We start from the raw sequence: 16,488 nt of genomic DNA, 5'->3' as shown, positions 1-16,488 counted from the left end.
AAACACGGCGAGTTGAGTTGATGCCAAAGAGCTCGATTTTGGTCTCATCTGACCACAACACTTTCACCCAGTTCTCCTCTGAATCATTCAGATGTTCATTGGCAAACTTCAGACGGCCTTGTATATGTGCTTTCTTGAGCAGGGGGACTTTGCGGGCGCTGCAGGATTTCAGTCCTTCACGGCATAGTGTGTTACCAATTGTTTTCTTGGTGACTATGGTCCCAGCTGCCTTGAGATCATTGACAAGATCCCCCCGTGTAGTTCTGGGCTGATTCCTCACCGTTCTCATGATCATTGCAACTCCACGAGGTGAGATCTTGCATGGAGCCCAAGGCCGAGGGAGATTGACAGTTATTTTGTGTTTCTTCCATTTGCGAATAATCGCACCAACTGTTGTCACCTTCTCACCAAGCTGCTTGGCGATGGTCTTGTAGCCCATTCCAGCCTTGTGTAGGTCTACAATCTTGTCCCTGACATCCTTGGAGAGCTCTTTGGTCTTGGCCATGGTGGAGAGTTTGGAATCTGATTGATTGATTGCTTCTGTGGACAGGTGTCTTTTTATACAGGTAACAAGCTGATATTAGGAGCACTCCCTTTAAGAGTGTGCTCCTAATCACAGCTCGTTACATGTATAAAAGACACCTGGGAGCCAGAAATCTTCCTGATTGAGAGGGAGTCAAATACTTATTTCCCTCATTAAATTGCAAATCAAATTTTGTTATTGTTATTCTGTCTCTCACTGTTCAAATAAACCTACCATTAAAATTATACACTGATAATTTATTTGTCAGTGGGCAAACATACAAAATCAGCAGGGGATCAAATACTTTTTCCCCTCACTGTATGACTCTGCTATAGAGGTCTTCACAGGTCCAAACAGTTGGACTTGTTCCGAAATGGTTCCGTGGCTTTTCCACCCGACCCGGTATGCATAAATCAATATAATTTTTTATAAAGATAAGCATTATATTGTTAGATTATAGGAGTAACCTTTACAAAGGTTTCTAAAATGTATAAGGGTAATATCCAAAGTAAATCAAGTCGGTGTTTATAGGGAAAATATGAACAGGCTATTATATTGCGGTGAACACTAGGATTAGCCTACAGTTGGAACTTAATTTAGCCAACGAAAATGTCTCAACAGAATGAAACAAAACACTTTTTGCATATTTAAAGAACTGGTTTAGATTAGGGTAAATAGGCCTACAATAATAATAATAATAATGAAATAATAATAATAATAATATATAATAATAATAAGGATAAAACAAATGATAATAAATACGAAAATAAATTAATAAAAGTTCGAAAATTGCATCAAACCTGAATAGCGACCTGTTCATTCCCTTACTCGGCTTCTTTTCACTATACTCTTTCTCCTCTAACGTTCGCTTTACTTAAATGAAAAACGCCTCCATCTTCACAATCAACAGTAGCCTAGGCCAAGGCTACTCTCTCTTGCTCTCTCTCTCCTCAGCAACATGCGCACAAGAGGTGAGTGGCCGGAACAAGTTTCAGCTGGACCTGGCCGGCATAAGCTATACGTTTTAAGTTGCAATTGGGGTGACACAGATAACAAGCTTGCACAGTTTTCTCATCACCTCACTGATTAAATTACCAGAGGACGGGTCCAATCGGGTCCAGATGGTAAATCCATTTTAATTGCACATACCCGAGTCCCGTGGCAATTATATCAGACCCGACCTAGATCCGTGACAAAGGTCAGAATTTTGGACCCCGACCAGCTTGGTCCCGGGTTGGATCTCGGAATTTTGGGTCTGGTGGACCCGTGAAGACCTTTACTCTGCTACTCACCATCTCCTGGGCCACGCCCTCTGGGGTTTCTTTCTCCAGGTCAAAGGTGAACTCGATGGCACCACTGTCTTTGTACTTCCCCTTCAGCTTCTTGGGGTCTTCCACCCACACCTTCAGGGCGATGGAACTCTTTTTTCCATCGTCCTCCTCAGCCAGCTCCACCCTCACGCCTGTGTCCTCCGCAAAGAAGGCATGGTTCAAGAGGTCCTTTATGGTGTACCTGTAGTTTAATTTAGAAGCCTTTTTAAAACTCAAATACACTACAAGTTTGCATTTCCTGCTTTACAGGAAAATCCTCAGCAACAAAAGAGTGATCAAATTAAGATCTTACATCTGTAGCAGACCCAAATACTGGCACCAAAGTCATACCTCAGGACAGGAACAGTACAAACCAACAGTACAAAACACAACCAATAGCTACTGTACATACACTGTGTGTGTGTGTGTTTGTGTGTGAATTCAATACATTTTTGACAGCATCCCTTTTGATTTAAACAACACTTTCCATACATGTTTGCCCATGGAAGAAGTGGTCAGAACGTTTTGGACCTGAATGCCAAAAAATTCAAGAGATAAAGGTGCTCAAAGTTGACCCATTTTGCATACCCCACCATGCTATGAGACATCCATGTCATCATTACTGGAAAAGAGAAACGGTTGAGATTGATATCATTTGAAAGCTTACAAACAGGGTTGTCAAACTATTTTATACTTTTTGATATTCCCATATGTTGTAACTTAGACTATTTTTTATATCATCATACGTTTTTGTGTTGTGCCCGCCATCGGTAAAAAAAAAAAAAAAAGAGTTAACGCGTTTTTAGATAATTTATTAAACATGTCATCATTTTTATTAATACATGTTTTTCAAGAAATTATTAAATAGTTTGACAACCCTGTTTGTAAGCTTTCAAATGATATCAATCTCAACCGTTTCTCTTTTCCAGTAATGATGACATGGATGTCTCATAGCATGGTGGGGTATGCAAAATACCTCAACTTTGAGCACCTCTATCTCTTGAATGTTTTGGCATTCAGGTCCAAAAAGTCACTTTATTAGCACTTCTACAATGGGCTAATATGTATGGAAGGTTTTGTTCAAATCAAAAGGGGTGCTGTCAAAAAGTGACTGAATTGAAATGGATTTACCCATGTGTGTTGGGTGTATGTGTTGGTTGTGACCATTTCATGCGCTGTACCTGCTCAGTACCGGCATACTTTACTTTACAGATGGACTTGACTTGGTCCACTTACCTCTCTTCCCGCCGATGGCAGATACACTCCCCGATGATCTCCTTAATCTCTGGGTCACTGATCTTATCATAGCTGGCAGGCTTCACCCCCTGGAGATGCCAGACACAAAGAACAACAATATTCAGGATGGGAAGTATATTCAACATGTGATATCTCACACAGTATGACATATTAAGAATATCATGGTATATATTACACATTCGCACACTGACACTCACAGACAGAAAAACAAAAACAATCTTCATGGTGACAAATATGAAAGATATTTGTTTATTTGGATCCCCAGGTGTGACAGCTACTCGTCCTGGAGTCTACGAATATCATGTGTCACACATTATTGCACTGAGTCACAGTGTCACACAAATAACACACACAGTGTGCGACCTGCATTCTTTGTGACAGGAGTAAGATGGCTAACAAATGTCACACCACATTAAGAACAGACTCCCCACGGTGACATGTTGTCTAACTCCACTCCAGTGAGAAGTGATGAGCTGCTACAGCTGCCGTTACTCTACTCTAGAGAGGAAAGCTGTGGCAGGAAGCTCCCTGTGAAGAAACGAATGGGCTATGCCCCAAATGGCACCCTATTCCCTATGTAGTGCACTACTTTTGACCAAAAGTAAATCAAAAGTAGTAGTGCACTGTAGGGAATAAGGTGCCATTTGAAACGCAGGCATACTCTCCATAAGTTATAAACATCTTATTTATCATTGTTGAAAGAACTGCAAACTATTTCTGAAAGTTTGATAATTAAACTTCATTTTAAACCTCTGCACCAATTCCTCTGGGTTGTTGTTGTACTTCAAAAAGCACACTGTAACAATTATTAAAAATAAGCGGCAGAGAGTCTGATTTTTTATTATTTCATTTGGTCTTTTACTTTAACTAATTTGAATGACTGTAGTAGACTGTATCTGTGCTTTGTATGTTTTTGTTGTAAGCAGTAGCAGTATCATCGTGCATCACTGTGGTTACCTTTTGGACTATATACTGAATATAAATCTTTATGGCTTTGCTGTTTGTGCTAGTAAGTAAACATTGGCGATCGAGATGGAATGGGTGAGTTAGTGCTAGTGGAAAAACATAGGTGCCGGCATGGTGTGGGTAATAGACAGTATTGTGCTGGACTCGCTAAACTCACGCTGGTGACTTTGCGGTAGATCTGAGCAGCGTTCTGGCACTCGGAGTAGGGGTATTCTGAGGTGGCCATCTCCAACATACACATCCCAAAGGCATAGACGTCCACCGCCTCGTCATAGTGCTCCTCATACATCTCAGGGGCCATGAACTCTGGGGTGCCTGGGAGGACAGAGGTCAGGGGAGAAGGCAAACATCAAAGGTCACAAGAGTTACAGTGTTCCTCTAGAAAAAAACAAGGTTTTCTTCCTAACACACTGACACACACTCACATGAGTATGATGAACATGCTAAGCTACTTCACATACTGTATACCCATCCAAAAGAGGATAAATGAATTCAGAAACAGCCTTTCAGGTCTCAAGTGGAGTCAAGGCCAAAGTATTGCATAGTTACAGTATAGATTCCATACCATTTTACAAATTATGTATTTACGACCCTTCCAAGCAGAGCATGAAAGAGCATGTGTAATTCCTCACCAATGACACTCTTGGCAAAGGAGGCCCTCTTGAGGGTAGCCAATCCCAGGTCCCCGATCTTGACGGAGCCGGTGGGGCCGGTGATGAAGATGTTGTCACACTTCAGGTCCCTGTGGATGATGGGAGGGTCCCTGGTGTGGAGGAAGTGGAGGCCCTTCAGGATCTGTCTACACCAGCTCCTCAGAACCTTAGGCTTCATCACCTTAAACCGCTTCAGATACCTGGAGGACAGTGGCGGTCGGTGCCGTTTAAGATGAGGGAGGATTATTTTATTTTTTAATGAGCATGGCCTTATTTCTATTACAGCATATTGGATGACTGTCATTTATATTCCATTCACCCAGCTCAATGTAACATTGATAGGTTTAGGCTACTGTATGATACTCAAATTTTCCCTGTACCCATCATGAGGTTGCTACAACCTAGCCTATGAATTAAAGTTTACAGCGTAAGTGCACAGGTCGAGAGAATTTTGAGTAATCAAGATGACAGACAGTGACACATTCAATACGCCTTGCACACTCTTGCCTGCATCTAGCTGATCTAGGGTGTAATCATTAGTCCAACAGCAAATAAGAGTCTCTGTTGGACAAATTCAGGTATGTTTATCCTCATTTCGTTCAGTTTTTTTCTGTTTAAGAAACGTTTTTAAACAGAATCGGTTGAATGAATACACCCCTGATCACACGCAAACAGTTCACTTTCATAGCAGCCACATAAAAACAGCATGATCACTTTGCTCATTGTATATATAATTCATTCTCGCAACTATCTATGCGCTCTCCTCCTCTCACCTTTTCCCTTCGCTTGTGGACTTCAGTGCACAACACATCAGCTGTCTGTGACCAGGCAAAAAAAACTTTCGAAGTCAAACCTTCATATCATGACCGCTAACCGCTACACACAGCCTACATCGCTGTCACGTCATAGTTATTTATTATTTAGAACTACTAGAACTAACACGTTAGTAAACCCACTACAATAATGCAGTACAGTGTACAGTCAGAAAGCAGTTTAGTATTTACACCGGCGGGCCCCGGTAGCAATAACTTAATAACAAAACCTTACCTTGAATTGGAAGAGTTCCAGTGTTGGATCGCCATAGCCAGCTAGCTGACATAGCATCCCTCTCTGTTTGAGTAGGCTAAACTAGCTATCTGCATTTGCTAGCTAAGTGAAAGTGAAAGTTTAAAAAAATACAACCAAATATAGCTAGCTATCTCTTTCTCTCTCTCCCCCTCTCTCTCTCTCTCTCTCTCTCTCTTCCTTCATTTTTGGAAGAAATGAATTCGTTCAAAACTGTTCAACTGTTATCTTTCTCTCTCTTTAAGTCAACTACTCACCATATGGTATGCACTGCAGTGCTAGCTAGCTGTAGCTTATGCTTTCAGTACTAGATTCATTCTCTGATTCTTTGATTGGCTGGACAACATGTCAGTTCATGCTGCAAGAACTCTGATGGGTTGGAGGACATCCTCCGGAAGTTGTCATAATTACTGTTTAAGTCTATGGAAGGGGGTGAGAACCATGAGCCTCCTAGGTTTTGTATTGAAGTCAATGTACCCAGAGGAGGACAGAAGCTAGCTGTCCTCCGGCTACACCATGGTGCTACCCTACAGAGTGCTGCTGTGGCTACTGTAGACCTTCATTGCAAAACAGTGTGTTTTAATGAATTATTTGGTGACATTTAAATATATTTAGTATAGTTGTATCTAAAAAGGATAACTCTTTTAATGTTTCACTGTTTAGATTTTTATGAAATATACTGAGGAGGATGGTCCTCCCCTTCCTCCTCTGAGGAGCCTCCACTGCTGGAGGATAAAGAGCAGACCATCAGCAGCAACAGCATCATGATTATCATCGTAGTCATCATCATAATTGTCACCATCATCGCTATCATCGTCATTATGACCACTACCATTACAATCCATCTGATAATGAACAACTATCATTCAACTATTTGTTTGCTCAATTAAGTTGTCAAACTGTGGATTAACTAATTTATACAATGAAAACGTTCCCCTAACCCCAGTGGAATTTCCCCTTTTGGAAAGTTACAATTTTTTCATTTCATAAGAACAGTTTTGGAGGTTATACCTGACCTTGTGACAGTGGTGTAAAGTACTTAAGTAAAACTACTTGAAAGTACTACTTAAGTAGTTTTTTGGGGTATCTGTACTTCACTTTACTATTAATATTTTTGATTACTTTTACTTCACTACATTCCTAAAGAAAATAAAGTAATTTTTACTCCTTACATTTTCCCTGACACCCAAAAGTTACATTTTGAATGCTTAGCAGGACAGGAAAATGGTCAAATTCATGCACTTATCAAGAGAACATCCCTGCTCATCCCTACTGCCTCTGATTTGGCGAACTCACTAAACACAAATGCTTTATTTGTAAATTATGTCTGAGTGTTGGCGTGTGCCCCTGACTATCCGTAAATTTAAAAAACAAGAAAATCGTGCCGTCTGGTTTGCCTAATATAAGGAATTTGAAATGATTTATACTTTTACTTTTTTGAAATTACATTCACTTTTGATACTTAAGTATATTTAAAATCAAATACTTTTAGACTTTTACTCAAGTAGTATTTTACTGTACTGGGTGACTTTCACTTTGACTTGAGTCATTTTCTGTTAAGGTATCTTTACTTTTACTCAAGTATGACAATTGGATACTTTTTCCACCACTGCCTTGTGATTAATGTTAAGCTCAGCAGTGTTGTGTGATAGGGAGGGAGGGATGCTGCAGGTTGTGTTTGTCTCACGTTTTTAGTGTCCCTGAGGTCATGAGCTCTGTCACCAGAACGATGCACTTCTTCCCTTTGACCGGTGACTCCCAGAAGTCGTAGAAACGCACAATGTTTGGGTGCTGGAGACCCTTCAACATCTCTGCCTCCTCCTTAAACCTCTGACGCTCTGCTTTGGTCAGCTTACGGTCCTATGAGAAGAAAGGGGAGACAATGAGATTTTGAAAGTATCAATAGAAATAGTTTACAAATATTGCCACTAATGATCTTATGAGGATTTGACCATGTTGTGTTCAAGTTCAAAACATCCATTTGTCATTATTCCAGTGTCTCGACAGTTATGTGATTGGTCTAAAAACCCATGACTGTAGGACTCCTGTGGGCCATGTTTGGGAGTCCTAGGATTTTTTTCAGCAGCGGTGGCAAAGGTAGCTGTTCCCATAGACTTCCAGTCATTGCACTAACGCGAGTTAGAAACTTCCTTCAAACTGCATGCAGAGACATAAAAATGGTATCCATGAGTTCATATGACTCTGGGTAAGTAGAAAATGGGCTTAATTGCCAGAATTATCTATTTAAAAGTGCGTCTCGGTAGAAATATATATATTTTAAAAAGTACATATCTTTTGGAGCGGTGGAAACAATTCAGCAGCGATCGGCCACCTCTGCCAAATGAATATAGGGAAAACACTGGGAGTGAACACAAGTGTGATATTTTGAGTGAGGAAAGCGTAGGGGTGGGAATCATTATTCTCGTAACTGCCATGTACAGTTGAAGTCAGAAGTTTACATACACTTAGGTTGGAGTCATTAAAACTTGTTTTTCAACCACTCCACAAATTTCTTGTTAACAAACTATAGTTTTGACAAGTCGGTTAGGCCATCTACTTTGTGCATAACACAAGTAATTTTTCCAACAATTGTTTACAGACAGATTATTTCACTTATAATTCACTGTATCACAATTCCAGTGGGTCAGAAGTTTACATACACTAAGTTGAATGTGCCTTTAAACAGCTTGGAAAATTCCAGAAAATGATGTCATGGCTTTAGAAGCTTCTGTTAGGCTAATTGACATCATTTGAGTCAATTGGAGGTGTACCTGTTGAAGATTGCCTACCTTCAATCTCAGTGCATCTTTGCTTGACATCATGGGAAAATCAAAATAAATCAGCCAAGACCTCATTAAAAAAATGGTAGACCTCCACAAGTCTGGTTCATCCTTGGAAGCAATTTCCAAACGCCTGAAGGTACCACGTTCATCAGTACAAACAATAGTACGCAAGTATAAACACCATGGGACCACGCAGCTGTCATACCGCTCAGGAAGGGGACGCGTTCTGTCTCCTAGAGATGACTGTACTTTGGTGCGAAAAGTGCAAATCAATCCCAGAACAACAGCAAAGGACCTTGTGAAGATGCTGGAGGAAACAGGTACAAAAGTATCTATATCCACTGTAAAACTAGTCCTATATCGACATAACCTGAAAGGCCGCTCAGCAAGGAAGAAGCCACTGCTCCAAAACCGCCATTAAATAGCCAGACTACGGTTTGCAACTGCACATGGGGACAAAGATCGTACTTTTTGGAGAAATGTCCTCTGGTCTGATGAAACAAAAATAGAACTGTTTGGCCATGTTGACCATCGTTATGTTTGGAGAAAAAAGGGGGTGGCTTGCAAGGCGAAGAACACCATCCCAACTGTGAAGCACAGGGGTGGCAGCATCATGCTGTGGGGGTGCTTTGCTGCAGGAGGGCTTGGTGCACTTCACAAAATAGATGCCATCATGAGGAAGGAAAATTATGTGGATATATTGAAGCAACATCTCAAGACATCAGTCAGGAAGTTAAAGCTTGGTCACAAATGGGTCATCCAAATGGACAATGACCCCAAGCATACTTCCAAAGTTTTAGCTAAATGGCTTAAAGACAACAAAGTGAAGGTATTGGAGTGGCCATCACAAATCCCTGGATTTGTCAGGAATTGTGAAAAACTGAGTTTAAATGTATTTGGCTAAGGTGTATGTAAACTTCAGACTTCAACTGTATACAACATGCAGTGTGATCTGGACATGATGTCATAGGTGACGTCCTCTTATGAAAGCATGATGTTCAGTAAAGATGTCTAATTGTATGATATGTGGTGATGTCAGAAATGAGATCAGAGTCTTGCTTTGTTACAAAGGTGTTGTGAAGCAGATATAGTCTCTACACCAAGAATGAGGATGCCATCCACAGCTGTAGTGAGGAGAAGCTGAATTTAACGCCTGTGTCTTTGGCTTTACAGCCTCTGGGTGATGGAGTTTACTGTGGATCAATATTTTGGCCCTCCTCTTCCCTTAACTGTAGTTTAAATAGTGAAACAGCTGACAGTGAAGATCCTCTACATCTTTGTTCCACTCAGGACAGTCTGGAAGAAACCTTAGACAACCCCGGGGTTGGAACAAAGATGTAGAGGATCTTCACTGTCAGCTGGACACACACACACACAGCAATACACGTCCGTCACAGCCTTGAATCATGAGACCCACAAAACGAAAGATGAACCCAAAATCTTGGCTGAAACAAAATTCATACTCTTACATACATATACAAACACATATCAACTCTTCCCACCATGTACAGTATACAGACAGCATACACTATGTACAGTATACAGACAGTATACACATGTACAGTATACAGACAGTATACACATGTACAGTATACAGACAGTATACACTTTGTACAGTATACAGACAGTATACACATGTACAGTACACAGACATTATACACTATGTACAGTATACTGACAGTATACACATGTACAGTATACAGACAGTATACACTATGTACAGTATACACACCTGTGTACTGTGTACATTACCCAAATTACCACTAAACAGTGATGGAGAAGAGGGGTATGCAGAATACAGTAATGAGATACCCACTGAGACTCAGAGAGACAAATGTCAAAGGCCACAGACAGAGGGATGCAACAATACTGAGATACTGAGTGGCAAAGACACACACACACACACACACACACACACACACACACACACACGCTCTCTCTCTCGCTCTCTCTCACACACACACCTACTTTTTTTCTGGGAACCGTGTGCATATAGTGTTACAGATTTCTAGATGGCAGTAATAAAGAATGTGCACAGCAATGTCCATTCACAAGCATGGATTATTGGAGTAGGTGCAGAGTCTTATTTCACCTAAAGCCCATAGTGACCTAAACTGCCGTATATCTGGATATCTAACATATTGGTAAGCAGATGCTATTCTGGAAGGAGGTTAACTGGGGATAGGGAGTTGCTCTGGGCTATCTAAGGATCCTGTGTCAGTCTATGGATTTTTATCCAGGCAGGGCGTGGCACTTAAAGTACAGCTACAGCATCTGCCTGCCTTACTGAGCTTTGTCATTGCTAAAGAAGACAGAGAAGCTATATTAGCACTCTGCTTTAATGGAATGGGTGAGACCCAGCATGACTGCAATTAGCTATGATATAAGACACATAGTTTTACTGTCCCTGATACAGAGCAGCTAGAGCCGATCACTGCTTATTCCCAAATGACCTGCACAGGCGCACACTCCCTCTCTTTCCTCTCCATTTTTCCCGCTCTCTCTCTCTCTCTCTGCAGAAGGGAGCGCTTGCATCAGCAGGTTTAGCCTCTCCAGACAGATCTGCCCAGTAACGCCCCAGGGGATAGGCTGTCGTTTAGTTTAGTATGCTGTACTATCAACCAATCAGCCTGTCCACTTGATGTGGAGATGTGCGGAGTGGAATGTTTGTTTGCGTGTGTGTAGAACTGTATCCTCAGCTTATCAGACACACTGGCAGCTGGCAGTTTTTCCCTGAATCATGTTGCATCATCCACTGATCCGAGACGATCAGGACCTGGTAAGTCTGTCTGACCCAGAGATAGGGACAGAGAGAGAGGGAAACACATCCATATCATCAGTTGATTTACTACATTAATATTTGTAAATTTGTGAAGTATTTCTGCAGATGGCTGTGTCCCTTTGTCTTTTTTAATATTTTTCACTCGATCATCTCTATTTTGCGCTCTCATTCTCTTTCATCTGGCTAATCTTTCTGTATCTCTTTATCGCTCTCTTTTCTATCTCTCTTTATATAGTTAGGTCAGAAAGTATAGGCACAGTGACAAATTATTTGTTGTTTTGGCTCTGTACTCCAGCACTTTGGATTTGAAATTATACAATGACTATGGGGTTAATGTGCAGACTGTCAGATTTATTTTGAGGGTACTTTCATCCATATTGAGTCAACTGTTTAGAAATTACAGCACTTTTTGTATATAGTCCCTCCATTTTAGGAAACCAAAAGTATTTGTACAAATTCACTTATATGTGTATTAAAGTAGTCAAAAGTTTAGTATTTGGTCCCATATTCCTATCACGCAAAGACTACATCAAGACTGTGACTATACAAACTTGTTGGACGCATTTACAGTTTGTTTTGGTTGTATTTCAGATTATTTGGTACCTAAATTGGTAAATAATGTATTGTGTCATTTTGCTGTCACTTTTATTGTAAATAAGAATATAATATGTTTCTAAACACGTATACATTAATGTGGAATCGTGAATAATGATGAGTGAGAAAGTTAGAGGCATAAATATCATACCCCCCCCCCCCAAAAAAATGCTAACATCCCCTGTTATTGGTAATGCTGAGAGGTTAGCATGTCTTGGGGGTACAGTATGATATTTGTGCCTGACTTCCCCAGGGGAACCTAAACAATGAGTGGGCGCCAGGCAAAAACTGTTCCTAAAAACACAATCTCTCCGCTCCTGGGTCTAACACTGAGAAATGCTGCATCAGCTCCATGACAAAAACACTCTCGCCCCTATGTGTCTGAAATACTGAATATCTCCCTCTCCCTTCCCTTGGCTTAGTTCTGGAACCACAACACAGACTCCGACTCACCTAACTGTGCACTGAAACAGTGTATTCATGAGCATAACCTAACGGCTGGCATGACGCATAGAGTAGGCTGTGCATCGTGAAATTACCACATCTATCCATACACATATTAGTGGAACTTCTAAACTGCTGGTATAAGATAATGTCAGTGAACTAGCCGAGTCTTTCTCTCTTTCACCCGTCTCTGCTCTGACACTAAACTCCTCTCTCAGCTCCTTTGGCGACACCCTAAAACGCTCTATGCAGCAGTACAGAAACCTCTTATTGACTGCAAATGGAGCCAATCCAGATCTGATCTGCAGAAACGTGGGTATTTTTTCCGTCCGCTGAAAATGTACAGAATAGAGTTGTATTAAACACAATGGTGACAGAGTCTGCTTTCATGTGTGGGTGGAGGGAGGGGACAGGCTGTGAAAACCTGATAACCAATCATCAAAACTGCCATCCCATCATCAGTACTACCAGCTGCCACCCGCTCTCATCTTTGTAGTGACTCTTGTGTGTGTGTGTGTGTGGGGGGGGGGGGGGGGGGGTATTTAAATCCCAGACATGCAGATAAAGAAAATGCATGCAACTGAAATAGCACAGGTTCAAGTGGTGGCAATCTACCATAATGGTTTTAAATGCAACACATAGTTTTTGTCAGTGTGTCTGTGTAGTGGCATCATAGGCCTCATAATAACCTATGGTTTCATGACCAAAAAAAAGTCTGGGAGGAATTCAGCATACTTAATGCACTAACAACCGCCACATTTAGTGCAAAAGGCTATATGGGCACTTTAGGCAGCCATAAGTGTAGGTTGTTATTACAGCTTCATAAAATGGTTATGTTGTCCATGTTGCAGTGTAAGAATTTATAATCTGGATATGAATGTACTCAGGAGGATTTTTCTAGTTCCAAACAATTAGAAATGATAATGGAGTTATTCTATTACCTGGAGTTCACACCAAGCAACTTCTACCCAGGTGTCTGTGTCCAGACCCTTGTAGACAGTCTTGAATGACCCTCTCCCGAGCTCAGTATCGAACTTGAGAAACCGGCCCCCGGGTGAGGTGGACACGGCTTTTATCTCGTTCTCATCTTCGTTCTCATCAATCCCCGCTTTCCCGGTAGTATCGGGCGACGGTGCAGCTGCATCGTCTGGTTTTGGCTCGGCCTCGCTCCTCTCCTTCTCTTCATCCACGCTCACACTCTCAGTCGCACTGTCCTTCTGCCCCACTTGGCTCTCGGAGCTCGAGCTTTCCTGGACCTGGAAAGCCACACGAGGTCCGAGAGCGCGGGTTCGGTCCACGATGGTGCGCAGGTGGACGCTCAGCATTGGAGTGCTGTTGACGCATTCTGGCGCATCCAACGCTTGGTCGTCGGGGTCCGAAAACCACAAACTTCTGCGAATAAATCTTTGACGGACCAGCCCCCGGTAATCCGATAAGGGGTACGCGCTCGGGTCGCTTGCCCCTCTCAGCGCTGCAGTTTCTATGTTGTTGACATTCCGCTCTCCACCGTTCTCATAGATACGGATATTGGCGTTGGTGTCAGAGTCTAAATTGGGAACCGAGGAGAATGTGGATCCAAGTGGCGCGTCCGAGCCCGAGCCATCCCCGGAATCCATCCCCGGGAAATATTTAGACAGTTATCGGTGACATTCAGAGGCTACTGCTATCATGGTCCTTCCCCAGCAGTGAGTGTGTGCATAGGCTACCTGCAACGTTCGCATGTACTGACGCAGTTAGGTAGCTATACCATCCCTAAAATAATCTCACTTGAGATATCTAGAATATTTATTAAAATAGCTATTAATAACGACAAACTCTTAAAACAGTTGCAATGGTGCCACTGCTTGATTTAATACGGCTCATCTTATCACAAATCAAGCCAGCCAGCCAACCAGCCAATTGAAATGTTGCATTAATACATTACAACTGTCATTCATTCCTATCATATGCAGTTTCTGTAAAGCCTTTATTGCGACTTTGTTTCATCAACTGATCGAATTGGTTACAGTGTAGGCTGCAGAACTCGTGGTAGGTATAACCGCTACCATAAACACTCACGGTTGTCGGGCCAGGATAGTTCCTCTCTCTAATCCCTCAAAATACCCATCACATGCAACTGTCAGGTGAGCAGCTGTGACCACTATAATCGTAGGCTAGTCGATCCAGTAGCTGTTTATTGCGTATTTATTACGGTTATTTATCGATTGAAAAGCAGAATGAAGTCAGGGAGGTGTGACCTCCATCTCGCAGCATCGCCTCCATCGCATCGCCCCCTATGCGCGGCCCTCGGCTGGGGGGCAGTTCCTATGTTGAGCGGTGTCCGGGTGCTGGGTCAAAGCGCTGATCAGATCAGATTGTTTGCTCACTGCGGCACAGTTTTCTCCCAGAGCATGTGCTCAGAGCATCTCACCGTTCGTTCGGACAGTATTTGTGCCATGTCTCTCTCGAATTACACTTTCCATGGCAAGGAGGCAGGCCAATTTTAAGACACAAACCCACGCCCCTAGCAACAACACGTATCCAATAAATGCGCACGTTTTTAGGCGCTACCTTTCAGCCTCAGTGACACGGGTCGTTATGGACCACACCACTCGCTGTGTCCTCCCATCCTCTGCATGACGCTACGGGCTCCGGTGAAGGACGGGTAGCCTATAGGGCGCTCCCTCTGTGCCCGGCAGAAACATGCAAATTATATCCGAAAAGGGATCACTAGGATAATTGCCTATTCTATTGTATTGTTTTTTTACTGAACTGAACTGAATATAATATAATTGAACAGCATGCAAATTATTTTTTACATTATTTTTTACATTTACATTATTTTTTAGTCATTTAGCAGACGCTCTTATCCAGAGCGACTTACAGGAGCAATTAGGGTTAAGTGCCTTGCTCAAGGGCACATCGACAGATTTTTCACCTAGTCGGCTCGGGGATTAGAACCAGCGACCTTTCGGTTACTGGCACAACGCTCTTAACCACTAAGTTAATTGCTTTTTCTTGATGGGCTAATATATATTTTAGCCTATATTCTATTAATTTGAGTTATGTGCAGTAGAATAGAATAGAAAATAACAAAATAGAATAGATTGGAATGGAACAGAATAGCCAGCAAATTATAGCCTAAAAGTGATCAGCGATAAGTAGGCAACATGCTTGTTCTTGATAATTTAATATATATTATATTCTGTTCAATAGAATACAATTTAAAAATATGTTATATTCTATTAATTCAGTTCAGTTCTACAGTTATTCAGTTCTTATTTCTCAATGGCGACGCGCCAATGTCTGTTCGAATGAAACTTGCATGACAGTGCTATTTTTGCCCTTGCAGACTGTTCCACCTACAGGAGAGTTCTATTACTGCTGCTCACGTATTCCGTTTCTGAAAATACACTGAGTGTACAAAAAACATTCGGAACACCTGTTCTTTCCATGACTGACTGGGGGAATCCATGTGAAAGCTATGATCCCATACACTCTTAGAAAAAAAGGGTTCCAAAAGGGTTATTCTGCTGTCCCCATAGGATAACCATTTGAAGAACCCTTTTTGGTTACATGTAGAACCCTCTGTGGAAAGGGTTCGACATTGAACCCAAAAGGGTTCTACCTAGAACCAAAAGGGTTCTACCTGGAACCAAAAAAGGATACTTCAAATGGTTCTCCTATGGGGACAGCCGAAGAACCCTTTTAGGTTCTAGATAGCACCTTTTTTTCTAAGAGTGTATTGATGTCACTTGTTAAATTCACTTCAGTCAGTGTAGATGAACGGGATGATACAGGTTAAATAAGGATTTTTAAGCCTTGAAACAATTGACTGTGTATTGATTGATTGTGTATGTGTGCCATTCAGAGGGTGAATGGGCAAGACAAAATATTTAAGTGCCTTTGAGCAGGGTATGGTAGTAGGTGCCAGGCGCACCGGTTTGAGTGTGTCAAGAACTGCAACGCTGCTGGGCTTTTCACGCTCAACAGTTTCCCATGTGTATTAAGAATGGTCCCTCACCCAAAGGACATCCAGTCAACTTGGGACAACTCTGGGAAGCACTGGAATCAACATGGGCCAGCATCTCTGTGGAATTCTTTCTACACCTTGTAGAGTTGTAGAGTCCAT

The 16,488-nt window shown here is 41.8% G+C and overlaps 1 protein-coding gene across 1 annotated transcript in view; it reads right to left on the bottom strand.

Annotated features, from left to right (window-relative positions):
- Nucleotides 1-13,993, bottom strand: part of wnk2 (WNK lysine deficient protein kinase 2) — a gene marked incomplete at both ends in the record, with an annotated part of 72,745 nt that extends 58,752 nt beyond the window's left edge. Inside the window, 6 exons of the mRNA XM_084173236.1 lie at nt 1,816-2,035; nt 3,070-3,158; nt 4,214-4,371; nt 4,689-4,909; nt 7,462-7,634; nt 13,319-13,993. Of these exons, the coding sequence (XP_084029362.1) occupies nt 1,816-2,035; nt 3,070-3,158; nt 4,214-4,371; nt 4,689-4,909; nt 7,462-7,634; nt 13,319-13,993 (1,536 nt within the window). The remainder of the gene's footprint in view (nt 1-1,815; nt 2,036-3,069; nt 3,159-4,213; nt 4,372-4,688; nt 4,910-7,461; nt 7,635-13,318) is intronic.
- Between the last annotated feature and the right edge of the window lie 2,495 nt (nt 13,994-16,488).

Source organism: Coregonus lavaretus (assembly GCF_964263955.1).
Source record: "Coregonus lavaretus genome assembly, chromosome: 12".
NCBI lineage: Eukaryota > Metazoa > Chordata > Actinopteri > Salmoniformes > Salmonidae > Coregonus > Coregonus lavaretus.
Note: the sequence above shows the minus strand (reverse complement) of the source record. Positions and strands in the feature narration are given on the sequence as shown.